The sequence below is a fragment of the Pestalotiopsis fici genome (assembly GCF_000516985.1).
Source record: "Pestalotiopsis fici W106-1 unplaced genomic scaffold PFICI_Scf_4, whole genome shotgun sequence".
Lineage (NCBI taxonomy): Eukaryota > Fungi > Ascomycota > Sordariomycetes > Amphisphaeriales > Sporocadaceae > Pestalotiopsis > Pestalotiopsis fici.
In genome coordinates, this window is record NW_006917094.1 from 285,287 (window position 1) to 309,920 (window position 24,634).

The 24,634-nt window shown below is 50.3% G+C and overlaps 6 protein-coding genes across 6 annotated transcripts; 5 read left to right on the plus strand and 1 right to left on the minus strand.

Annotated features, from left to right (window-relative positions):
• Window positions 1-892: 892 nt before the first annotated feature.
• On the minus strand, window positions 893-4,553 carry PFICI_06051 (uncharacterized protein; the record flags this gene model as incomplete). The annotated part of the gene is made up of 2 exons (XM_007834632.1): window positions 893-1,624; window positions 1,677-4,553. The coding sequence occupies 2 exons, from the start codon at window positions 4,551-4,553 to the stop codon at window positions 893-895; spliced, it is 3,609 nt and encodes a 1,202-aa protein (XP_007832823.1).
• An 8,702-nt stretch (window positions 4,554-13,255) lies between these two features.
• Window positions 13,256-15,045, plus strand: PFICI_06052 (uncharacterized protein; the record flags this gene model as incomplete). Its single annotated transcript, XM_007834633.1, has 5 exons — window positions 13,256-13,512; window positions 13,590-14,046; window positions 14,121-14,672; window positions 14,733-14,871; window positions 14,933-15,045. The coding sequence occupies 5 exons, from the start codon at window positions 13,256-13,258 to the stop codon at window positions 15,043-15,045; spliced, it is 1,518 nt and encodes a 505-aa protein (XP_007832824.1).
• A 1,183-nt stretch (window positions 15,046-16,228) lies between these two features.
• PFICI_06053 (uncharacterized protein) lies at window positions 16,229-18,664 on the plus strand (the record flags this gene model as incomplete). The annotated part of the gene is made up of 3 exons (XM_007834634.1): window positions 16,229-16,756; window positions 16,825-17,205; window positions 17,273-18,664. 3 exons carry the CDS (start codon window positions 16,229-16,231, stop codon window positions 18,662-18,664), a joined length of 2,301 nt encoding a protein of 766 aa, XP_007832825.1.
• Window positions 18,665-19,509: 845 nt separating this feature from the next.
• PFICI_06054 (uncharacterized protein) lies at window positions 19,510-20,343 on the plus strand (the record flags this gene model as incomplete). The annotated part of the gene is made up of 2 exons (XM_007834635.1): window positions 19,510-19,805; window positions 19,854-20,343. 2 exons carry the CDS (start codon window positions 19,510-19,512, stop codon window positions 20,341-20,343), a joined length of 786 nt encoding a protein of 261 aa, XP_007832826.1.
• An 808-nt stretch (window positions 20,344-21,151) lies between these two features.
• On the plus strand, window positions 21,152-21,994 carry PFICI_06055 (uncharacterized protein; the record flags this gene model as incomplete). Its single annotated transcript, XM_007834636.1, has 2 exons — window positions 21,152-21,185; window positions 21,246-21,994. 2 exons carry the CDS (start codon window positions 21,152-21,154, stop codon window positions 21,992-21,994), a joined length of 783 nt encoding a protein of 260 aa, XP_007832827.1.
• A 380-nt stretch (window positions 21,995-22,374) lies between these two features.
• PFICI_06056 (uncharacterized protein) lies at window positions 22,375-24,441 on the plus strand (the record flags this gene model as incomplete). The annotated part of the gene is made up of 2 exons (XM_007834637.1): window positions 22,375-22,686; window positions 23,416-24,441. 2 exons carry the CDS (start codon window positions 22,375-22,377, stop codon window positions 24,439-24,441), a joined length of 1,338 nt encoding a protein of 445 aa, XP_007832828.1.
• Between the last annotated feature and the right edge of the window lie 193 nt (window positions 24,442-24,634).

The following is a 24,634-nucleotide window of genomic DNA, read 5'->3' on the forward strand; positions in this document are numbered from 1 at the left end:
CCCTTTTTTCCTTTGTCCTTCTCTATTAGGCGAGGATCCGTCTTCAGATGACCGGCTGTTGTGAGAAATTAATACAGCCGCAAAACGCCCCACGCTCATGATATTATATCATTGAAATGATGTAGCCCTTTCAGAGCATCATCTCGCCACCCTAACCCTCTCTGAGTGAAGCTGTCTTCACCGGGTTCAAATACAAGGATATCTAGGCTTTTTGCCATTTATATCTACAAGTTGCTCCAAAGACGTAGACGATTGACGATTCATTCAGGTCGTTGGTGAGGTTCCAAAAGGAGACAGAAAGAAATGAAAAAGTAAGGCCCATTGCCAGGTGAGCTCTCATGCACCTCGATGTCGGCAGAATCATGATCTCGGGTGTCAAGTAGATCTCTCTGCGTCGTGATGGGAGCTGCATGTGAAACGATAGCAGTATGCAGTAGGTGACGTGAGTGTGAGGAGGTAAGCAAATGGGGAGTGAGTGCTTTGTGCAGGTCGGAAGGTTGAGATAATGAGTGGTGGGATTGTCGGAATTGTAGTAGTTGCTGTCGGTTTTTTATGGCACTGATTGCCGTTGTTGGAACGCTCCAATTAGGAACACATGACTTTTGGATGCCGCAAACCAATCACCATGTTGTCGTATTGTACATTGCAGGTTTCAGTTCTGCTACTGAACCAGCACTTTTTGATACAGCTTATATAAAGCTTTTGAGAGACAGAGCCCGATACACCAAAGGGCCTGGTAAATATCCAGCAAAGCTGGCCACAGATGAACCAACGCGAGCAACACCAATCTGAGATGAGGTGTCATATCCAGATGACCTTCAAGATCAAGCAACATTAGGCCGCGCATGAAGCAGCGTGTATTAAGGCTGTTCGATGTGGTTCATAGAGGTAATCAAACATCAGTCATCTCGGTGTCGGGAGAGCTTTGGTCGGAGAGCTCATCTGCCGGTCCCCAATTGCCTTCAAACACCGTGGCGCCCGCACGACAGCGAGAGGCCACCCATTCCAAGGCATTAAGTTTCAGAATGGCCGATGCAGTTGGGCGTTGTTGAGGATCAGGGTGCAACATCCACCTGACAACCTGGTCCAACGAGTTATCATCGTCGGGGTTTTGCATGAATGGTGGAGGCTGCATCAGTTCGCTCTTACGGGTCAAACCGAAGATGTCTCCAGACTGACGAAGTCCAGTCCTTGGAGTGATAATGCTCGAGGGCGGTTTGCCTTCCGGGGTATCACTGACACTGCGCTCTGTGTCTTCGATCGGAATGCCCGTCGCATCACGCACGACACTGTTGTCTGCCTGTGTGAGAATGCCAATATCTGTGAAATCGCCGACGCGAAGCGCCACCCAGGTGGCACCGTTGTCAGGCAGCTTGACATTTGCAGCGACCTCCACCATAATGAGTCCGAGAGAGAAAACATCAGCTGGTTTGTCGATCTCGCCACGCAGCACTTCGGGGGCCAGGTACTCGCGATCGCCTTCAAAGTCTGGTCCCTTAACGGCAGGAAGCGCCGACGCCATACCAAAGTCGCCAATTTTCAGGGTGCCCTCAAAGTCAATGAAGATGTTCGAGGGCTTGAGATCGAGGTGAACAAAACCAGCATCATGGATATGTTGTAGCCCCTGAAAGCGGCATTAGCAGGTGTTACCATTCATAGTAGAGGGGGCGACTTACCTGGCTCAACTCCAGCATGATCTTCCAAATTCTGAAGTCATCCAGTTTGCCTTTGATACCGACCTGCGCAAGGAAGACGTCGAGACTTCCTTCTTCGCAGTATTCCGTCTGAATGTACAGATTGTTCACTTCTTCCCAGCTATTGGTTAATTGCAAGACATGTTCACATCCGCGCAGAGCCTCCAGAGCGGATACCTCGCGCATCCGCATTGCTCTATCATTTGTGCCCTTGAGAGGTAGCTTGAGCTTCTTGACTGCGTACACCTTTTCCGACAACGGGGAGGTTGGTGAGCGATGTGTCGGGGTGCTGAAGAGCCCGTGGGCAGGAACAGCCGCGGACTTGACCTTTTCAGCCACCTTGAAAACTTCCGAAAATTCACCTTCGCCAATAAATTCGACATTAGCGAAGCGAGATGTCAAAGATGCATCAATGTGTCGAGCGCCGTTACCGTGAGTTGGTGTAATGGCGGAAAGGTCTGGGAAGAGCAGAGATCCACTTTGACGAGCCGTTGGGGTGGCCGGAGGGAATTGGGATTTCTTTCCGCTGCTGGAAGGAAACAGAAAACCTGCGGTAGGTGTCGATTTCGACAGTCGGCTGGCTTCGGCTACTGCCTCACTGTCATGTGGTGTTCTCGGTGTTGTTGACTCGGCAAATTCTAGTCGATCTAGGGGGCTTGCTGTACAGACAGTGGTTTCAGTAAGGCTGACCTTTTTGGAGCTAGCAGAAATTCCCGTCGAGGACACTGTCCTCATCATCAAAGGCGCAGGCGTGGGCATTTCCCCTCGTCTGGCTCGATTCTTACAGAACGAAGACAAAGGAACAGTAAAGGAGACGGCCGGTCCCCGAATCATTGGTACAGTCGAGTTAGAGACGCCTTGGGTGGACGACGCATGCTCGAGCTTCCCATTGTCACGGGGCGCTTGAAGGCGGGACTTACGGCTTGCCGCGGAATCTTGATGCCATGAGCTGTCAAGATTCGCTGAAACATTTGCGGTGATATGGCGATTGGCAGTAGGGCTGTCGTTTATCATCAGATCAAGGCCGTCGGAAATCTGCGTGAGAAATTGTGCCGGCCTGGTAGGTGTGGGTGGTACGTCTTCGGCCGTTGCCATGGGGGTATCGCCATTCAAGTCGATCGGGCTCCTCCCGTCGTCGCTGTAGAGGCTGAGAGTACTATTCGAACGACCATGTCGCGTACCAAATGACGTGAAGAGATTGGGTCTGCCATTTTGACTGCCAAAACTATTAGGTGCCGGAGACCGATTATCGTTTGAAGCAAACGGAGTCGAAGGGCCACCAAAGGCGCCCAGTGTTGATCGAGCGTTTCTGCTTCGGGATTTGACGTTGCTGGGCAAGAAAGGCGGAAAGGTATGGAATGGGCTGACACGACCTTTGCATGGTGTGTCGGGCACTGGAGCACCACGCGAAACAAGCGGCTCCAGCTCGGGGTTTCTCATTTTGGAAACCAGGCCTGTTGAGGCGAAGGCGCCCATGAAAGGCTTTGCGTGCTGGTAAGCTGGGGTAGAAATGCTCCCAACCATGGGTGTCTCGTCATCCGGATTTGGACGAAGAGCACCAATCGGCAAACTCTTGGACCAATTCATAGGAGCCCTGGGTCTTTGTGCGATGACAGGGAAGTGAGTAGGTGACTCGTCTGGAATGCTCGAGTTTGACGATGAAGCCGTCATGGTCCTTGAAAGTGGGTGAGGCTGGTTTTGGATCGGGTTCACAGCCTGCGCGGAGGTAGGAGGCACAGGGCTCGGAGCACTGAAGATGCTTTCGCGAGCAAGTGGTTGAAACTGATCGGAAGCAACCCGCGGTCGTGTCCTCACTGGGGTAGCAGCCTCATTCGACAATTGGGAAAGATGCTGTGCACCAGATCGTCGTCCCCACGACGTACGCTCCTTCTTGACCTGGCGTTGCTGAAGGGTCGACTGGCGTAGAGAAGTTGTCCGACGAGGAAGCATTAACGAAGCGAATGGAGGCGATGCAAATGACTCATCAGATTCCTTGCTACTCGGAGGCGTCCAGTCATATTCACGACTTGTCTCATCGTGAATGTCGAATCCAGGCGAGACGTGGCCTGGCTCGAGGAAATTCAAGTCAGCTCCGAAACTTGCCGGGCCATAACTCCTGCGCTTTGCCTTGGGACTGCCGAAAGTGGCCTGGTCCAAATCCATGGTTGCGTCGCTGCGCTTCAACGGACTAGCTGAAGCACTCGGAAGGTTGCTGTCGGTGCTACGGGCTATGGCTTGCAGCGATGCACCAGACATATCGAGATGCATGCTATGACGACTCTTGGTTCGCTCGAAACTCCTCCTCCTCGATCCTGGGCTTCGCGCACGGAAACAGCTGATGTTCTCCTGGCCTGATGGAGGAGAGTCGTCCGATGAGGATGGCGTTGAGTTACCGGCGCACGGAGATGAGGGGTTCAGAGCGCGCTTGGTGGGACTTCGAGGAGATGTCCTGGATCGTGTAGAAGATTTTGAAGATGTGGAGGATCCACTAGACGTCAGCTTTGCTGAAGATTTTGCTGAGCGCAATGAAAGCTTAACGCTCGGTCTAAATGGTGTTGCAAGAGGCGGTTGCGCGAGGACAGATTGTGTGGTCGGCGCGTGATTCTGAGAACTGAACGCGCCAAATTGTGCAGATGCCATGCGCCTCAAGGAAGGCGAGGCGGGCGAAGGCGAATTTGGAATGGAGCTCATAGATGCGTCGGAGCTCTGTGACGACGTCCTTGCGAGATGAAATTTGGAAGGCGATCGCGATATCGATCGTCGAAGAGATCGCGCGACGGCGGCTTGGACGTCAATGTGATTTGGATGAGTAGGACTAGGCAGGGTGAGGGTGCCACCTCCGCTATTTCCAAATGACATTGTTGTTGAATGATAGAGTGCGCGGTCTGCCAGCAAGATGTTGCGCGTTGTTGTCGACAATCGAGGTTACCGCACAATTCAATGGATGTAAGTGTGACGAAATGCGGTGGGGGTGAAGGAAGTCTCCAAAACAACGGCTTCCTGAGCAGCTATGTCGTGGATCGCGTATGTTGACAATGCGATGTTCTTTCCTTCTTCTTGCCGTGGAATGAAAACCGATACTGGAATGGAACCAGACGGGAGTTCTGAATCAAAGTGGTGTCAGGTTTCGGGAAGGCGAAGGAGAGGTCTGTAGGCGTATGACCGAGTTCGGGTTCCGTAGCAGCTACCACTTTCTCTGCCCTTCGAGCTTTTTGTTTCCTTTCCTTTCCTGTCCTTGTTCTTTCTCTTGCTCGTTTCTTTTCTTCTTCTCTGGTATCAGATGGCGCAGGTGTGGAACGACATCGACATGACACGCGTAAACACCCAACTCTCGCTTGCCACAGCAAAGAGTCACAGGTGGAAATGTGCTTGAACGGATAACCTTGAAGTACACAACACCCAGGACCCCTAAAAAGAATGATCGCCAACGATTGGCACTTTTTTAGACCGGATCAACAAAGCGTTCGATAGACACGATGCGTAAGTGGCAATATGTAAAACTTGGAATCTCTCTGAGGGGGAGAAAAAAATAATGAAGGGGACTCAGAGACCGGGTTTACCAAATAGGAACGCGCCTGAAGGTAGGTAAATGCAGGGTCAGGTCGAGTAAAGTCAGGGCAAACAGAACAAGCCAAAAAGACAAGCGAGTACGGGGGTACAGGACAAGTATTCAATGGCAGAGCAAGCCCAGAAGGCAAGAACGAAATGTGGTAGGTAGTATGTTACACTCGACAGAGGGATCAGACCGGGAGAGCCAACAGGAAGGCGAGGAGAGATTGGCGGTGGTCAATAGTCGTTGAGCGCGAGTAGTGTGTAGTAGAATCGTAGCGTAGTATGATGCGCGAGTGAGAGAGAACGGTCGGTACGTGGCAGGCGCAGTGGAGACGGGCGAGTTTGGTGTACCTTGGGGGGGGCAGGAGGGGGAGGGGGGTTCACAGTCGCATCACGTCGCATCGCAAATCGCAGGCGCAAAGCTGCAAGCAGTCTCGGTCGGTCGCAACAAAAAAAGGTGCCCAGCGGCCGGGCCCTTGCTAGTCGATGCGCACACTCTAAAAGTAAACAATGAAAGGCGCGTCCCGAACGCGTCAAGGCCCTAGTGGTCAGGAGGCGAATCAGAGCCTAAAGAAATATGGGTCACATGCGCCGCGCCTGACGTGCACATGGGTCAATTGTTGTTGGTCCGTGGTTCTTCTGCCTTAGTCTGCTTTGCTTAGTGTGTTTCTATACCTCATTTATTGGTTGGGGCTTTCTCTGTATTCATGTACATCACGACCAGGCGCAAAGTGCAGCACTTGGTGGCTACTGTAGCCTCGACCAGGGGCCGGGCATACTGCATGGAGAGAGAAAGAGGGAGAAAATGAGATGACACCCGGCTCTCTCCAACTAATTCCACGATTCAATGCCAAAATTCAGCCGTATCATCATGTCTCTCCAAGAAACCCAGAGAGCCCATCTCCCGCCAGAATGAACCTTGATGTGAGGCAACTCCCAGTGGACGGCACATGTTCATCATGTGATTGTATTGGCTGTTCACGGCAAGTGACTGTCTCGTGAATAAACAGACAGAAATTTCGATCAATAATAAAAACAGGTGAACCATGCTCTCGGTATGTATTGATCGGCTCCCATCTCGAATCCCAAGCATCATGCCACCCACCCGTTCATGCCGAATTTTCGCCTCTTGATGCCTGAAGTGTGGGCTCTGCCCTTCATGCAGCCCGTGTCTTGCCTCTTGCCTTGCCTGCCACACAAAGCCGTTTAACCACTTGAGCCACTGTTCACTTCCAGCCTTGTGAGGCGCCTCTTTTAAACGGGAAGGGGAACCTTGACTTGAGTTGCGAATTGAGCTACTTGGGTTGAGATCATTCTCTTCCTTCTCAATCCTGTGCAGCCGGTAGATGATGCCCCAGGATGCAATATATCACAGACGATCACACCTTGTGCCACCAGACCCTGATATTACTTCATTATTCGGTAGTACTTGGCACCTGGTACTTGTACACTGCTATTGACAATCCTTTCGTGGAGATTTGCCTTACTATTCCACCCAATCCAACTGCCCTCCTCCAGGCCCAATGGAGATCCTGCCCATCTTCTACCGCCACCTGTCCTCGTCTTCTGAGCACTCGTCTTTACATCAGCCGCATGGTGTCTTACTACAGTTGATATCGCACATACGCAATATGGGTGGACTTAGAGATTGCTGTGGTATGCATACTGCCATGGCGGTCAGCTGGTCGTAAATAACAAAGTAAACAAACAAACAAAAAAAACAAACAAACAATCGCAACACTTTTCCATTCTGGCTACTACCTTTCTAGCATATCACTATTGCATAGCTTGACTGATTCCATGTTCATCTGCCTCCATCTGCCTGCGTTATGTTGAGCGGTGTGAGCATTGGATGAACGGAGCTAGTACTACCAACCATAGTGCCATTTTATCGCGTCTTCCGGGACGATTCTATGGTTAGTATGGGTCCAAATGGACGGAGATCTCAGACTAAGATTTCCTCCAAGATCACAGTAGATTGGCGCCACTATCGGCTGTGTGCTATGTACAACTACCTGCGACAAGTCGTGCCAAGTGCTTACCACAACCTCGCACTCTGATGTCAATTGCATTCTCAATGGGCACATTCTTACCTCACCATTGATCGATTGTACGACTTCCAATATCGGGTGTTAGGATCTGCATCATCGTCATTGCGCGTCAAAAGGGGTTGCGCTGACCTCATTGTGTTCTGCTCTGCTCTGGTCGCTCCAGCTGTTGTGCTGATTGCGACCGCGGCCGCGGCCGCAGCGGCAATGCAGGGACCGTTGGGAGAGATGGAAAGTGACGTTGAGCCTTGCTATTTTGGGGTGGATCTGGTCTTCTGGAGTAAACAAAGACGCGCCCCCTTGTCTGTTAGTAGACGCGCCGCCGCCTCCCCAGCCGGGAAGCGGCCCCGTACATAGCATGTGTGGATGCTAACGGCAGGCCCAATGAATTTCCGCCAGGGCGCCACAGGTGAGGACCAGAAGGAAATGGCCGATTGATCTGCGTCAGGCCCCTTGACTTCCCTCCTGCCCGCCCCCCTTACTCTGTACCCAGCAGCTCACGCACACCCAAACCAAGGGGCAGCTGATACATATGTAATAGCAGTAGGAAAGGTCAACTTGGGGTGCGCCGGACTGATGAGCCGTTCATTGTTTCGTGACGTTCCCGTTCGAGAAGTCTCTAACATCGTGGCTGAACCTTACCTAGTGATTCTCTGAAGAACCTCATCACGCAAATGTGCAAACCCTCCCAAGATCCTTCATCTGCCATACGCAGAGGGTTCTTCTACAGGAAACGAAAACTGTCGCGCCATCAGACATTGGACCATCGAGCCCTAAGGTTTTTTTAATCAACTTCAGCGTGTGTCCCGACTCTCTCTTGGAGACGGTCAGGGCTGGCCTGCTCCAAGCCAGGTAGCCCTTGTTCCATTCAGTTGGTGCTTCCTTGGGAGCCAACCACAATTTGCCTAGGAGATGCGAGTCTCCAATTCTCCTTGAGACTCAAGGCCAAGCTCCAGCGCACCGCCTAGGATCCGGGCAGGCCAGTCCCGAGTCCCGCTGTCTGGTCTTGATCCTGGGGCCTGCCCGCGTCAAGCCAAACGACTGATTCCCGTGCAAGCGACTCATCAGTTGCAAGATAGGTAACTCGTAGTGGACGAGCGGATAGTCTAGACAATCAGAACGACCGCGGCGCAACGTCTGCGCCAACCGCTCAGGAGCACCATTTGGGATCGTCAAAACAAAAGGAGAACCTCTCTCCGCCGTCAATACGATGTATTGATTAAATTCCCCATTATGGACCTCACTATTGGAGGTCATATAATTCATGCGCTCGCAGGAATGCCCGAGCAGAGGCAAGGAAGAGCCAGCAAGTGCCCATTTCGCTTCCAAGCCACACGCGCTACCTTCCATCTCTCTGTGGATTCTGCCAAATCTCCGCCGACGCGTGAAGAAAACTGGAACCATTTTGTCCGCCGTGCCAAAACTGCCATTGCAATGAATTTCGCGGCGCCTTTTCCCCCAGAGCCCACAGAGGGGGCAAGCGAGAGAGTCTGTGCTTGAGATCAGATCTGCCCATGCCACATGCCACGGCTGATTTGTAGCTTGTGGCTATCGGTGCCCCTCTGTCATGTATCCCATTGTACTTTGGATTCCACTGCACAATCACCACCACTCGTACGGGCTCTCCGTCCAGGCAATACCCAATGTGGTTAACAGCCAGAGGTCAAACACGGACCAGACCGATGACAAGCAAAAATACCATAGCAAAAAGAAAAGAACTATCGTGCCCAGTGGATTATACACTGCTTACATACAATGCTAACGATGACCTCCATCTTCCCTTTTGCACTAATAGTTGTTCCTGTTCTTCTCGAAGCTTTCGAAACGAACGGGCTTGTCTACATGCAAGGCCAATATGCCAAGCACACGTGTCAGAGCATACACACTACATGTGACCACACGAACATCAATTGATGTAGCCATGAGGCTTTGAACTTGTAGGATTCATTTGGAGCACATGTCATGTTCGGATTATTTTACACTCTTTTCGCATTGCGAATATCTTTCTGAGTGACGCAGGACCGAAGTCGCATTCAAAACGTCATAAGCGGCAATGGCCCCGAACCTTGAGAAATGACAGGATCTCTGTAGCAAAACGTCCCGCGAACTCTGAACTTCCGTAATAGCTCGCTTTTGGAGCTATAACAAACGGGCTATCAACGTCCTTGTGATCGCCAAATTGTACATGAGCAATTTCGGCTGGCACAGACATCCGCAAACTATATTGCGTGCCTTGTGCCGACTGCTTCTTTCCCGTTGCGGATGTAGGCAATTAGCTCTTCGATAGCACACGAGCATTGGTGGTCTGTAAAGATGAGGAGCACATGTACCTGTAATTACGCAATATCGCCTTCAAGTTTGTTTTGTTTTGTTGTTTATTGTAAATAAATAAAAAATATCTACGTAGGTAGGTACTATTGCGCGCTGTCAGCGGCAACTGATTGAAGGCGCAAACCTGACTCGCAGTTCTCCCACGCGCAATTAGCGAAGTCGTCGTTCCAGAATGCTCTCAGCCCAGCAGAGCTTGACGGGCACGGTTATAAAAATTCTGAAACGTAGACAACCAGGAAGATGGTTCTTGTGCCTTCTCAAATGTTTATTGCTCGCCAGCTGAGATATCCCCGTTTCCCCCAGACAACCCCTTAGATTCATGTCCCTGATCGACCGCTATGCTATGGTGATGGAGGTTAGTATACGTAGGTGGCCCGTCTGGCAGATCTCGCACGCCGCAAAGTGGACATAGATAGTTACTGGCTGGCAGTTGCTGTCCGTCCTGGGCGGCAAGGTAAGGCTGTCACGAACCCAAACCAGCTGTCCGAGCATATCTGCAAGCAAGGATAAGACTGCCACTTCTCTGGTTACTAGAGCCTCTACTATGTAAAGGTGCCGGGGGGCCGCGGGGGGGTGTCTAGTAGCAGCACTGCCAGTAGAAAGAGTGAAGCCGACTTGCAATCAAATATGATCGATCCGCAGCCTCAACGCCGATGGCCATGAGGAAAACAGAGTGGGCATCAGAGGAGCCCCTCTCCCCACTGGGCGAGTCCTGTTAGTTCATCGCTCAATCCGGTGACACTTGCCAATTCAAACGGAGATTTCATTATGCCTCAAAACCAGTCCGGTCCTAGCAACGCATTATCTCTCGCAAGTCTCTGCTGCACGGCCACTCATCCAATGTGTTGGCGTGCGCAAGGGGGAAAAAAAAAAGGTACGCCTCTTTTAGATTTCGGGTGCCTGGATCGTGATACCTTCTAGAATCGCTCGTTCGAGGAGCTGGTGGCACGAGCACTTGACCCCCATTCGGGATCAATCAGGTGGGAAAACAAGACAAACGGCGCTCCAGGTTTGCTCTAGTCGACATCTTTTTCTGGTTTTTCCTGGCTACTACGCGGCATTGAGAACCAGACTACTGTAGTAAAGTACCTCGTCTTAACCCACGCTGGGACTAAAGCAATGGAGCTGTCCTCTAATATGTGGAGCCGGGTATAAGCGTGTTCACCAGGGTGGCCTGCAGTTTTCTTGTGTGTGTTTTTTCTCCATTTCTTTGAGGCGGGAATCAAGGAAAGAGTGCAGGCGCCGAGAAGGCTATTTTCATTGCCCATCCGGTTTTCGATGCAGCATCGCGAATTCTACCCATGGCATTTCCCTTCTTCACCACCAACGAACCACCCCTCACCCCTCCCCCAGCAAAGGATGTGCACAAGGAAGCGAGTCAGATGGCTAGAGCTTCTCAAGCGGAGAAGAACGAAAGACGATAGTGAAATGGACACGCACAATGCTTAAACCTGAAACGTAGACGCTAGATCCCCGGAGCTGGTCGTGGAAAAGCACATTCACCGCTAGGGGGAGGAAAGAGGCAGAGAAGAAATTGGGGAAACGGTGAAGGCGCATGCCCATGAGGCGGCCACGACTATGCATGCTGGCGTGGACGAGATATTGTTGAGAGACCTCGTAGGTATAGCAACGGGAGGGTCTCTTGTCTCGTTACTCCACAGACATCGAGATGATCGACTGTATATTCCAAGAGTGGCATTGACGTGCGCGGCTTTTCGGGCAATATCCTGCTCAAAGCTGAGATGAAGTGTCTGTTTCAAGGTGCGAATTAGTCTGCTGAGGCTACAACATTCATGGTATCTGTGGATATACCTCGATATTCTGCGGCCAGCTCATCTTATGGGGTTGCGGAGCTGACATCGTGGCTTTGAAGACTTGACGATGGCCTGAATTGCTTATCTTTAAGATTATTTTTAGTATAGAGTAGTCTGTCATTGGACTGAATTAGAGTTGCAGTTGTTTGGTACTGTGATAATCTACCTAGGTATCACTTCCAAGCAACATTGTACCCGGCTATTTTGATAGCCTCGATATTGACAATGCTTGTTGGATAGTTGCTGTGAGAATCTAGAGAGATGTATCATGCAACTATGAGTGATAAGGACCGGATCTGCTCCCTTGCTTGTCTCCTTCTTCTATGAGCTGTGAGCAATATTACCTTGAGGGACATAGGAGTAAATTATTAAAGAGGCAGCAAGACTGACTAATTAGAAGTCGTTCCAGCATCTTAGTATATGAGAGATAAAAGTGTGAATATGGTCTCGTTGAAACCTCATTGCCACTTTTGCCCATTCATGAAACGGCTGGTTGCATGCTATTTTGTTATTCTTTCCACAGGCCTCGTGATACATGGCCGTAAGATCAAGGAGATTTCGTGATGGTGTCAGTATCCACTTGAGCAAGACGACACAGCTTTGTATTATACGCCATATCTGCAAAAGGAATATCACAATTGCCATTCAGCAGTCCAATCAGAGAAAATCTTGTCAGAGACATATGTCTAACCAATCGATTCTTGTATCCTGGACAGCTTGACATGACTATCATGAATAAAATTGAAAGATAATTTTGCATCTACTCATGGAATACAATCATCTGGAGAAGTTAAATTTGATGACTGCCTGTTGGCATAAAATGATGTGAAATACAAGCGTGCGACTTCAATTCTGTGTTCATCGAACCGGATCTGACATATTCTTTCTTTCTTGATCTCTTATGCCTTGCCAACAGATCATACCAATGATTCTGACAAAGGCCACCTGGATGGAGATGGAGCATGACTTTAAAGGACACAGAATGGTACAAAGAGAAACATGGTATCCTGGTTGTTGATCTTTTGCATTCGTAGTCTCTAGCATCAGCTTTGCTCACATGGAAACTCAGGCCGCTGGTAACTCGATAGGGTAGCTGATCCTGTCAATACCTAAATGCAATGAAACACGTGGTTCATTTATTGAAAGTAGGAGAATTGTTCTCTTTGGTCTTTGTGTACCCTGCTGATGATCACCCAATACCTTGCCATTGCTGGGATTGAAAGTCAGGCACGAGTCAACCAGACCAGGATGGTCTCATCAGATCCGGCCTCGTCATACGGGGACCAGTCTAGCTGCCACGCCCGTCCAGGAGAAATTGGGAATTCATTCAGTTTGTGGTGTCTGGTTCAGGACTCAAGCCAATCGCAAGATCCCATTGAATAATGGAAAGTAACGATGGGTCCTATGATTAACCCAGAAGTCATCATGGTATGTGACTGCCGGGATACTGGAATGCTGCGGCATGTCATCTCTAGCGACCAATGAAGGCTGAACGGACCCGGTAGTACGTCTCTATGGATTTCGGCCTCGTTGCCCTTCGGCCCTGATACGTCTCGGCCGTCGGCCGTGGTTGAATACTTCGGTCCTGGCCAATGGGCGTTAAGTAGCCCCACCCCGGGCCTGAGTTATGGCACTGGGGACAATCCGGCCGCCGGATGTATGATCTGCTGGGTATGGGTAGGTAGGTATGCAGTTTAAAAATGTCTAGAGGGCAATGAATCCTCGATATTGAAAAACAGATCAAGTGAAAAAATACTATTCTTCCCATTATCATAGGAAAAAACAGCCCGTGCTTGCAAATTCAAATTCCGTCAGCATGCCTTCCAAAGCCACACAGGCATCTCTCTCCGACGTCCGGGGACCAGATAGCAAGACACTACGAGACAGTACAGATTTTCCCCTCGACTCATTAGGAACACCTGCCGATATAGAGAGAGATGCAGGAATTGATGATGGGAAAAATCCAGACAAGCTCGACTGGGATGGACCAGACGACCCGGAAAATCCGCAGAACTGGCCTGCCTATAAACGGCATATGCAAGTTATTCTCGTCGCTCTGATCACTCTGGTCAAGTAAGTCGCCACTCTCTTTTTGATTAATATACCCTCTCCCGGGCACGATCAATTCGCTCATCATGTCTCTTGAATAGCAATCTTGCAATGACCATGTTCGCGCCTGGTTCTGCTGAATTAATGGCTGAGTTCCACTCCACGAGCGAAACCATTGGCAGTCTCACTGTCTCCATCTACGTCCTTGGCTTTGTTGTGGGATCATCCGTACTGGCACCTCTCTCTGAAATGTACGGCCGATTTCCCATCTACTCCACTTCTGTCTTCTTGTACGCCGCCTTTACGATTGGTTGTGCCTTTGCCACGAACATTGGAAGCTTTATTGCTTTCCGTCTCTTGGCTGGCTGTGCCGGATCTTGTACGTTGGTGCTTTGTGGTGGCACGCTGGCCGATGTGATCGCGAAGGAGAACCAAGGAAGATGGATGAGTCTGTTTGTGTTGGGCCCTTTGGCGGGACCCGTTGTTGGACCCATTGCTGGCGGCTTTGTTGTCCAAAGTATCGGCTGGCGCTGGATCTTTCGAATTATATTGATTGCAGTAAGTATTTTCGAGTCAATCTCTGCAATACGTCTCGATGAGTCGGAAGATGCTGACTGAAATTTGCGCTATAGTATGGCATTATCATGGTATTGTGCATCATCTTTCTTCGCGAAACCTATGGTCCAGTCATTCTGCGTCGACGAGCTGTGCGTCGAGGCCTCGATATAAAATCTTCTCAATCCGGTACCTCACTATCTAAATTTGCCAACGATATCCTGCGTCCGGCGAGACTTCTCATCTTCTCACCAATCGTCTTGTTGCTCTCGCTCTATGCAGCCTTTGCCTTTGGTCTGCAGTTCATATTGTTCACGACCTTTACCGACGTTTTCATGAATCAATATCACTGGTCTGTCGGCATTTCAGGCCTGGCCTACATAGGTCTTGGCATTGGCATGTTTGGTGCCGTGATAGTCCATACTGTTTTTGCCGAAAGAATTGTGAGGACACGGGCAGCCAAGAACGGGACTTCCAAGCCCGAGGATCGCCTTCCACTCATGGCCTACATGGCACCTGCACTCCCGATTGGCATGTTCTGGTACGGCTGGAGCGTCGACAAGAACTTGCACTGGATCGTCCCCGAACTAGCAACTGCCGTCGTCGGCGTCGGCATTGTGTTCATCATGGTATGTTCTCCGCAGATCGCACAAACTTTGGACTCGGGTAGCTAACGACTATTTCCGTAGATGCCACAGATGGTCTACCTCGTCCAAGTGTTTGGAGCCGAGGCTGGTGCTTCTGCATTGGCTGCCAACACATTTCTTCGGTACATTGCTGGCGCATTCCTACCGCTCGCAGGTCCGCCCATGTACGAAAGACTTGGCCGTAAGCAACATCCTATGGTACTTGATATCCGTGTTGCAATTACTAACACTTGTTGTTGCAGTGGGTTGGGGAAACAGTCTTCTAGGCTTTCTCGGTCTTGCTTTCATACCCCTTCCCTGGATTCTCTCCATCTACGGAGAGCGGTTTCGGTTGAGTGGCAAGGGCAGGATGTGATTACGCAAGCAGACATAAATGATATTCCATTCTCTGTAAGACTGGTGGTATTACGGACAAGAAGATCTAGTTGGTAGAGTTGGGCAGACGCGATAGCAGGTGTGCTACCATTGTTATGAGATCAGATAAATCGACGAATTCATATTGTTGAGTCGAGACTCTACTCTCTCAAAGCCCATCGCAATCATCTGGGATAACTTTCATGCAATTGAAAATCTCTGGCCGCAACCGCCTCGATACTGGCTGGTCACTGGTCAGACAGAGGTGTTCCCCGGAAGTGTCAACCCGGGTCAAACTTTAGGTACGCGATAAGTTATGAACGTCCGGGATATGGGGCTAGTATGAACGCCTCTGAGCTGTGGCCCTGTGGCCCCCGTATGGCATATGGACGTGCTGCCTAACAGGCCAGATGGTACTTAAAGACTGGGCAGAAGCTTGCCCGAAGACGATCCTGGAGCCCGACTTTTAAGCCCTACAAATGCCTGAGATCCGTGATCTGCACTTGATGTTTCCCAAAACCAACAAACCGGTTCCAAGCCCCCATGTGGGACCATAACGCAAAGCGGCGCGCCACTTTTTCAGCAGCCTGATCAAACTGTCAACATCAGCAACGATTCACTTGTACGAAGGAATCAGATCCAAGACTCCCCATTTGCCAAAGAAGCTAGACTGGATGAACATGAGGTTTTCAACTGCCGAGTTGCAAGTACAAACTGGCATAATCCGGGTTTTTGTATAGTGCAACATGAATCGGACGTGGATTTCATCACATGATGGACAAGTGGGCACAACTCTCTGATAATCTCTCCAGGGCACTGCTGATAGGAGACTTGTCACTTTCAAGTAATGATCGTGGCCGACCATCCTATCGCGAATAACATGGGCTCACGTACCAAGCATACTCGGGACTGCTGCAGGGTCCTAATAGATGCAGACAAGCACACACTCTGCAGGGTTTAGCGGGTGATGTGCCGCGCGAACTAGTGATGGGATCTATAAATATGTCTGGGCGGGGATAACGTATATACTAGTCTAGTCTTAGCTAACCATGTAAAGGGATCTTGAATACCCAGAGACGCCTTCTCCTCCGCGGCCACGTTATCGTGCGGACTTGGTAGACCTCTTTGCTTACGCGACACCGAGTTCGTCGTTCCAAAGCACTTGTAATCTACTCACACACAAAATGTCGAGTGTTGATCCCGCAGAACATCAATGGAATTGCTTGAACTGCAAGCGGCGCAAAGTACGATGTGATCGCCATTATCCATGCGCCAATTGTGTAAAGGGCTTGCGAGAATGCGTCTTTCCTACGTCTGGTCGTGTCTTTCGACGCCCGGAGCCGCAACGTGATCTAGCGCGACCCAAGGCCAAACAGGCCGAGTTGATGGACCGGATTCGGCGCTTGGAAAAGGTCGTGGTCAGTTTGAACACGGAGCTGGAGAGCCGACCGGCTCCTTCAAGTGAAGGCACACCGGCTCCATCTTCCAGTCAGGGCATGACAGGTGATAGCGCTAATTCAGAGGCGGACGGCTTTGCGGCTTCACCTTTGCATCTGGATAGCCGCCCTCGGGATGACAGCATTTCCAGTTTCAGTCCACCGAGCGGCTTAGGGCTCACGCCTCCGCAGAGCCAACAGCAGCAGGCCACGCCATCCGATGAGAAAGGCAGTATTTATGTCGGGGACCATTTCTGGGCTGCTCTGCGCCGCGAGGTAAGTCTCTACATATTCTGGACGGAATAAGTCCCCGAATCTTCCCGCGGTATATTGACTGTCCTCAGATCAGAATAATCCGTGAGACGTTTGATGAGCTCGCACCCGAAGACACGGACAATGATTCAACGTATGAGTCAAATCTCTTGCCTCCTGCCAAGAGCACCTTTGCAGTCAATCCCTGTTTTGTCTTTGGCAATAGCAAAGGCGATGGCGCGGAGAGCAACATGGAGAATCTCGACAAACTGCGACCGCTTCCTGCAGAGATGTTCTTCATATGGCAGACGTTCGTGGATTTGGTGAGCCCATTTGTTCACATCTTGCACGTGCCGACAGTCGGAAAGGCCATCCACGGGTGCAGAGGTCGCATCGATGCTCTAGACTCGTCGATGCAGCCACTCATGTTTGCCATTTCAATGGCAGCCGTCAATTCTTTAACCGTAGAAGAGGTGAGTGCCATTTCTAAAAATTGCAAAAGTATGACATGGCAAATACTGATATTTGATGCTTGTTTAGGTGAGAGATGCATTCAACCGCGACAAGGGCGACTTCCTGGCCCAGCTGCGTCTAGGAACAGAGAAGGCATTGGGCCAAGCAGATCTCTTGAACACCACTAGTCTCCCTGTTGTGCAGGCATTCATCCTCTACCTCTTCACCCTCCGCCGGTGTGAGTCGGCTCGGTACATATGGTGCCTGGTTGGCTTGCTAGTGCGCATTGCTGTTTCAATTGGACTACATCGTGACGGCTCTCACTTTCCGAATCTGTCTCCATTCGAAGTCGAGATCCGTAGACGTATTTGGTGGCACATCTGCTGTACTGAAGTTCGCCTTGGCGACGGACAAGTGCCCGAGATGGGCATTTCCGAGAGAAATTTTGATACCCTTGACCCTACCAACGTCGATGATGCAGACATTGAACCAGGGATGAAGAATCCTCCGGTCCCTAGACAAGGCTTCACTGATACCACTATCACCCTGATAGCTTGTGAGAAGTGGCGGCTTACTCGCACCATGCAGTCAGTCACGTCAAAGCTGTCTTCTGGCCAGGGACAGGGTGATTCAGAAGCAAACATCCAGGAGAAGCTGGAAAAATTGCATAGTTTCAAGGATAGGATATCAGCAGAGCGTTGGCATTGGCAGCTGGATCAGCCAATTCAGCTCGCCCTGTCCATGCTGTCCAAGGTGCACTGCAACAGTTGGGAACTTATGATCCTGCACCACAAGCGTCAATCCTCATTTCAGGAAGATCGACCTGATGAAAAATCGTTCACCCTTGCCCTTGCCATTATCGAAGATTTCTTTGAATTTCAAACAAATGAAGCCACGCAACGATGGGCCTGGCTTGTGCAGGGCAACGTGTATTGGCAGCCTCTAGCCATTGTTCTGGCCCGCATCTGCTCGTGCCCATGGGACTCGACCTCAGAACATGCTTGGAGCCTCGTGACACGCTCACTTGAAATAGTCCCCGATATTGTGCACACCGACCCGCTCTGGCGAACCCTGCAGCAGCTTGTCACGAGAGCAAACAGACATCGCATGCAACAATTAGAGAGCCAGACTCAAAGTCATCAACAGTCAGTCGCAGAGCCTCAAATGGAGCAGGATAAGATGCAGATAGCTGAGTCGACCAGAAGCGCCTACGAGGAGCAGCAGGCTACTGTTGAGGAATCAGCCAATACCGCCGGTCCTTCTGTCGCTCTGTCACAGTTGGACGGGTTGTCTTTGCAAGGGCTACCAGCTACATCTACAGATGCAATGGCACACAAAGGGCTGCCCGGTCAAGATCTTCCATTATGGTTCTCCAATGGTGACCTTGATCAGAGTTATGGTGATGTAGGACAAATGGACGTAGATAATTTTGTCCAGTCTATGGACTGGGGGGAATGGAGCGAGGCATTTCCTATTTAGGAAATGAATATTCGCTCAAAGCCTCGTCTAAGCCAAGGTAGATAGAGATGAATAATTAGGATTATCTGAAAAATGCCCGCGCCACTTGCTCCTTGCGGCGGTTGGTGCATATGCCTTGGTACTGGGCGCAATAAGACTCATACACGACGAAAGTACAGATTACAAAGTATATCCCGTGTATGAGGTTCAAAGACGGTAACGACTTTTACCAAAGACACTTTCATGACATGTGATGAGTGCTGTTGATCGAATACAACTACATGGACTCTTGTGGATTGGCCAAATTTGCCAAGTCCACTGCGCCAAAACGAAGATTGAATCTATTCATGCAATCGACTCATCTTGATATTGATTGTTCCTGGTTCTCTGGTCGTACTTTATGATAAGAACCCATTAGATGGAAGTATCCCACAGAGTTATCGATAATCAATAATTGTCAAGAGATGAAGAGAATATTGAAAGTCTTTTGCCTGCCTAACATTCGCCCCTTGACGAGATCCCGTGGCCGGGATGGGAGATGAGCTTCCTGAAATTTCTCACACGGTAAAATGCGGCATGGCTCATATACCATCGGCACCAAAATGATGCCACCACGAGACGGGAGCTTAGCATAATCCGCAGCTCTACCGTAGTTTCATTCGCATTGAAAGTTGCTGCCAAAGTTGAATAGACGGGCCCGGCCGCGACATGTCCTCAGGCGTACGGCAAACAATTTACCTGGCAATACATGAATAAAAAGTATAAATAGAAAAATTATTCCTCATTTCTCGTCATGGGAGGTGGGAAGTTTGAGCGTTCCTTCAGTTGTGTTTCAACACCGATCGAATTATCGTGGAAGAAGCAAGATGTACGCCCTTTTCTTGACCATTGCTCTCTGGTTTACCCTCGCTATTGCGCAAGAACCATACCCCGAGGAATACAATCAAGGAGCTGGTCGATACCATTACAGACCCGGGGCTGGAAATAGATTTACAAGGCCACACTATCCCTTTCTCGACAAACCACCCCCAGGGATATACCAACCGAACTTCAACACTGTTACCGTTACCACGACTGTCACCTTGACTATCACTTCCGCCTCCACTTCGACCTCCACTTCCGATTCGACTTCGACTTCTAGTTCTACTTCCACTTCCACTACGTAAGGCATTCGCAGTCACGTTGTCTTTCGAACGCTAATCCACTCTAGTCCTGCTTCTACCAATCTTGTCATCAATGGGGGCTTTGAAGCACTAGGCGGTTCTCTCCCTCCGTGGATCGCCTCGACCACGGGCAATACCACCACTTATCAGGAATTTGCGGGCCTCACACAGCCAGGCAGCAATTCGGCTAATGCTGCGCGCGCATACGTCACCAATACCGGACTCTCACAGTCGGCCGGCGCACAAATCGCGCAACCCATTGCGCTCGTCACGGGCAGCACCTATACCGTATCCTATGAGTACTCTATTCTGGACGTTCAACCGGACGGAAATGGAGAATATCTCTGCCGTTTTATCAGCTACTACGGCGGCACGGTTCTACAAAATACCGTCGTCAGCTCGCCATCGGGCTTTCAGACTTATACGACAAGCTTTGTTGCTGACGGTCTCGCTAATAGTCTCACTATTGGAATCACTTGCCCAGCGGGCTTAGGTAACGTGGCAATAGATAATGTCAGTGTGGTTGCAGCAACGTGAATGGCTGCGTATCGTCGAAAGCAGTGCTGGATCTAGAACATGTAATGCTATCCAAAACACGATGGTTCAGATAAACTCGGCGTTGATACTCGACACTATAGTCATAATAGGAGAAAGACCAGCGCCAGCTACAATAGAAACCCATTACTGAACGAGTATTGCTCATCATTGGACAAATTGACAGAACCATTGTTGCCGAGTTGAAGTAATGATCAGCGGCCCAATGAAGTTGGCCAAGATGATATTCACGAGCTGTGAGATGCCTGGACAAGAATATGTCTCTAGCACACCGAGGGCCGCAAACATTGAACGGCGTTTGTATTACTATCAGTGTGCGTTTTATCACAGGGTCCTTTCGTTCTTGCAGCATTGTATAGTGGGGGTAGGGCTGTGAAGCGCTGGAATCTGGATCCAACAGCATGTTAGCGTCCTTGTTAGGCAGACACCAGGCCCGAACACCGACGACCGACGGCCGTTGTCCGGGGCTGGCATTATACTGGGCCCCGTGTGGGGGCGTCGCTTTTGTGGCTGCAGAGGGCCTTTGGGACTGCCGAGTCCAGGGACTTCCGGCCGTCGATCATCACGGACGTAGCGGCGGACTTGCTAATCCGTTATGGTGTTTGGCTGACTTCAACCATGACTATATCTATGTTTGTTTCTTCTCGATCACATCCCGAATCTAATTATCATCATCATTCTCAACATCAACCCATTCGCCTCTACAGATCACGACACTCAAGCATTCCCTCCATCTCTCTTCTAAATCATTCCATTTCTCCAACGAAAACGAATACCAATACAAACTATAATGTCTGTTGACAAGACCGTCGTTCTCATCACTGGTAAGACTACCATGGCAATCAACTCATGGAATCAACAATGATCTAACTTTTCTCTGATAGGTGCCAGCAGTGGCATTGGTCTGGAGACTGTCATTGCTTTGGCCAAGGCATCTCCCAACTACCACGTTCTTCTCGGATCGCGATCCGTTGAAAAGGGCCAAAAGGTCGTTGATGAGATCGTTGTCGAGCACCCCTCGATCAAGGACCAGATTGAGCTCATTCAGATCGACGTTACCAATAGGAATTCGATCGAGGCCGCCAAGGACCAGGTCGAGACCAAGTTTGGCAAGCTAGACGTGCTGGTCAACAATGCCGGCATCATCGTCTACCGCCCCGATGTCGACACCTTGACCAGCTTGCGCGAGCACTTTGAGACCAACACCTTTGGTACCGCCATCTGCACCGAGGTCTTTGAGCCTCTCCTCAAAAAGTCCTCCGACCCCCGCCTCATCCACGTCTCTTCCGACCAGGGCTCCATCACTGGCCGCCTCGACAAGAGCGCCAAGAACTACAAGATCCGCGGCGATACGTACCGTATGAGCAAGGCCGCCCTCAACATGCTGGCTGCCTGCCACAAGGCCAACTACGAGGACTGGTGTAAGGTCTGCTCTTTCAACCCCGGTCTGTGTGTGACCAATCTTACTGGCGAGGCTGGTCGCAAGATGCGCATCCAGTATGGTGCTAGAGATGCCAAGGACGCAGCCTACGCTCTGGTTGACACCATCATGGGCAAGAGAGACGACGACATTGCGAAATTCGGCAAGGAGTCGGGTATTATTGACCTTGACGGTGGCATCCTGCCCTGGTAAATGGTCTCTTTACAAGACCTTTTTTGTACACCTAGTTATTAAAAAAAGACTAGCATGACTCTCCTAGATTTCCCCATTTACAAATAATGTACCTACTTAGATTTGGAATTCAAACTATTCTCCCTTTACTTATCATTGGCTTCTGGGTCATTGAAAATTTTGTAAGGTTAAGCATCGACTCACGTGAAATAATACATTAAATCTTGATTTACTTAAAAATCTAAAGTGAATAGGAATTTAAAAAAGAAAAAGAGAAATATTATAGTGATGATGGTAAATAGAATTCCGGTCTGGAGTGCAGAAAGAATAAGAGCTTCAGGCTGAGACCAGGGCTACCCACTCGTCTTTATATACTCACAAGAGCCAACCAATTCTCGTACATGGTGGCCTACATTTTCTTCAATGAAAAACTTGTCAACTATGCTGAGAAGTACCGCGGTACGCAGGCAGTGATCATGCACGAGCTGGAGGCGTATGCCGACGTAACCCTTGAGGGTGATGGCGCCAGTACTTGGACCATTGTGCTCTATAGTCTATCTACAGCATCGCTCTTCATCATGGACGACTCGGAGGCCATTGATGTCAAAGCAAACTCTTGCGTGGCACCCGACTGGAAGTCCATGCGCTTTGCTCGCACTCTGTTTGCCGGTGCCAAGTACAGATCCTACACCAAGATGATCCCTGCCGGGTTGGTGTGTGTGTATTTGATACTTGATGATGAGTTGGACTGTTTTTATCTGCATGTAATTATTTGGTGGTATTCAAATGATTTGAGAAATAAGCAGTTTGGCAGCTTGATGAGGGTCCCAAACGGTTAGAATGGTTAATTGCTGACGGCTAACGTTGGAACCGTCATTGGATTTTGGCACGGGTTTCCCATGGTTTATGAAGAAACAACTGTAAATGTCAATTCATAGAAGCCTCACTGTTTAAATCCTCAATGAGCTCGTTCTTTCTAATTTATCAGTTTTTTTTTTAACCCGTACTAATGGATAAAAAATCTGATGCCAATTCCAGGTTACTTCGGATCCAGGAGTCCGGGCACGAGCCACAGTGCCGTTTACCTGCAATTGTGGCGCTAGGAAGCTTGCACTTAGGTGCCTGGCCGTTTCAGTCCAGTTGCCTGGCTTCTGAACTTCGTGCTGATGCACTACTGGAACAGGATATCTCCAAGTCACGAATTATCTTTGGCTTATAACACTTTCTTTTGGTAATTTCCCCATGGCGAGCAGATGATACCGTGTGTAATCGCTCGCACGACGGCGCTTGCTTCAGGGTAGCCGCGGGGGACGAATCCTCCTTCAATGATCGGAGTTGAGAGCCTGGACGGATTATGGCGCCTCCTCCATCAGTGAGTTTCCATTTACCGCCCTACTCAACTCTGGGGAGCACGCATCGTTCAAGGCTAACGATCAATCAAGACACCAACTCCTCATCGATTTCTGATCCCAAAGAGGACGGCAAGTCAGCGAGCTGCCACTCCAAAGCCGCTTGCCAGCGGATCGCAGCAGTTCCATGCCACGCCGCGGTTCTCGCTGCATTCTACACCGCGCGAGCCGCCTGCTTTGCAACCATCGTCCACGCCGGCGCGTCCGGCGACGTTTGCGCGCCAACGCCAGACGGAAGACATCAATGATGTCATAGACAGCTCCCCTCCCGACGTGCAGCCGTCCAAGATCTTCAGAGACTCCATCGAGGTCGAGTCCATTCCGTCGTCGTCCTTTGCAGCGGCTGCGGCATCGGATCATGGGTTTCACGTCGAAGAGAGCGACCCCGAGCATGGGGCGCCTTTTCCAAAGCGGCGGCGCTTATCGGTATCTTCGGTAGTGGAGGATGAGGATGAGCCTACCTTGCCTTGGACAGATCCTTTAGACGAGATAAGGGCCGCGCAGTCGGACGACGAGCATCTGGACAATCCTGATGATTTTGAGTCGACAGCAAACTCGGATGCACCAGAGTCACCGGGGGTGAATGTTCAACAGCCAACATTTCAAAGAGCACCAAGATTCAAGCCGGTTGAGCGACCAGAGGGCACAACTCATGATCCGCTGCCCGACGCCTTTTCACCACGGAGGAGAGGCACTAAAGATGTCCCAGGAGGACTTGCGGCCCAAGTCAGAGATTGGCTCATGGACATTGAATCCAATACGGGGTCCAAACGAGACGGGGATTTCGTGGCGCGAATCTCCGTGGAAGAGTTCCGGCATGGTCAGAGCATGGTTCTCGTCAAGGGGCACATTGTCCCAGACGATAGCTCTACGACACAACACCGGGCGACAGTCCCAAGCTTACAGGTGATGCTTGCGGGAGAGGGCCGCTTGCTTGATCTGGCGAGAAGAAACGAAGTCATCGTCGGAGCTCTCGTGGCAATTGCCAAACCTGTCTGGGAGATCAACCTTGGGCCGGAAGGCCGGTGGGCAGTCGCTTGTGATTGGGTTGTCCTATGAATACATTCTCACCATGTCCTGGTCAAACCCATTCATGCGGTGATATGTTCTGGAGCCTACGCTGACGCCAAAGACGGCCCCTGATGATTATTCACTCATTTCAACCGTCACTACTACTAGGCCTGTTCTCGAGGTAAAAATACCACCCAGCTGAAGCACTATTTGATGCTCCGATGCCCCCGGACATGGTCTT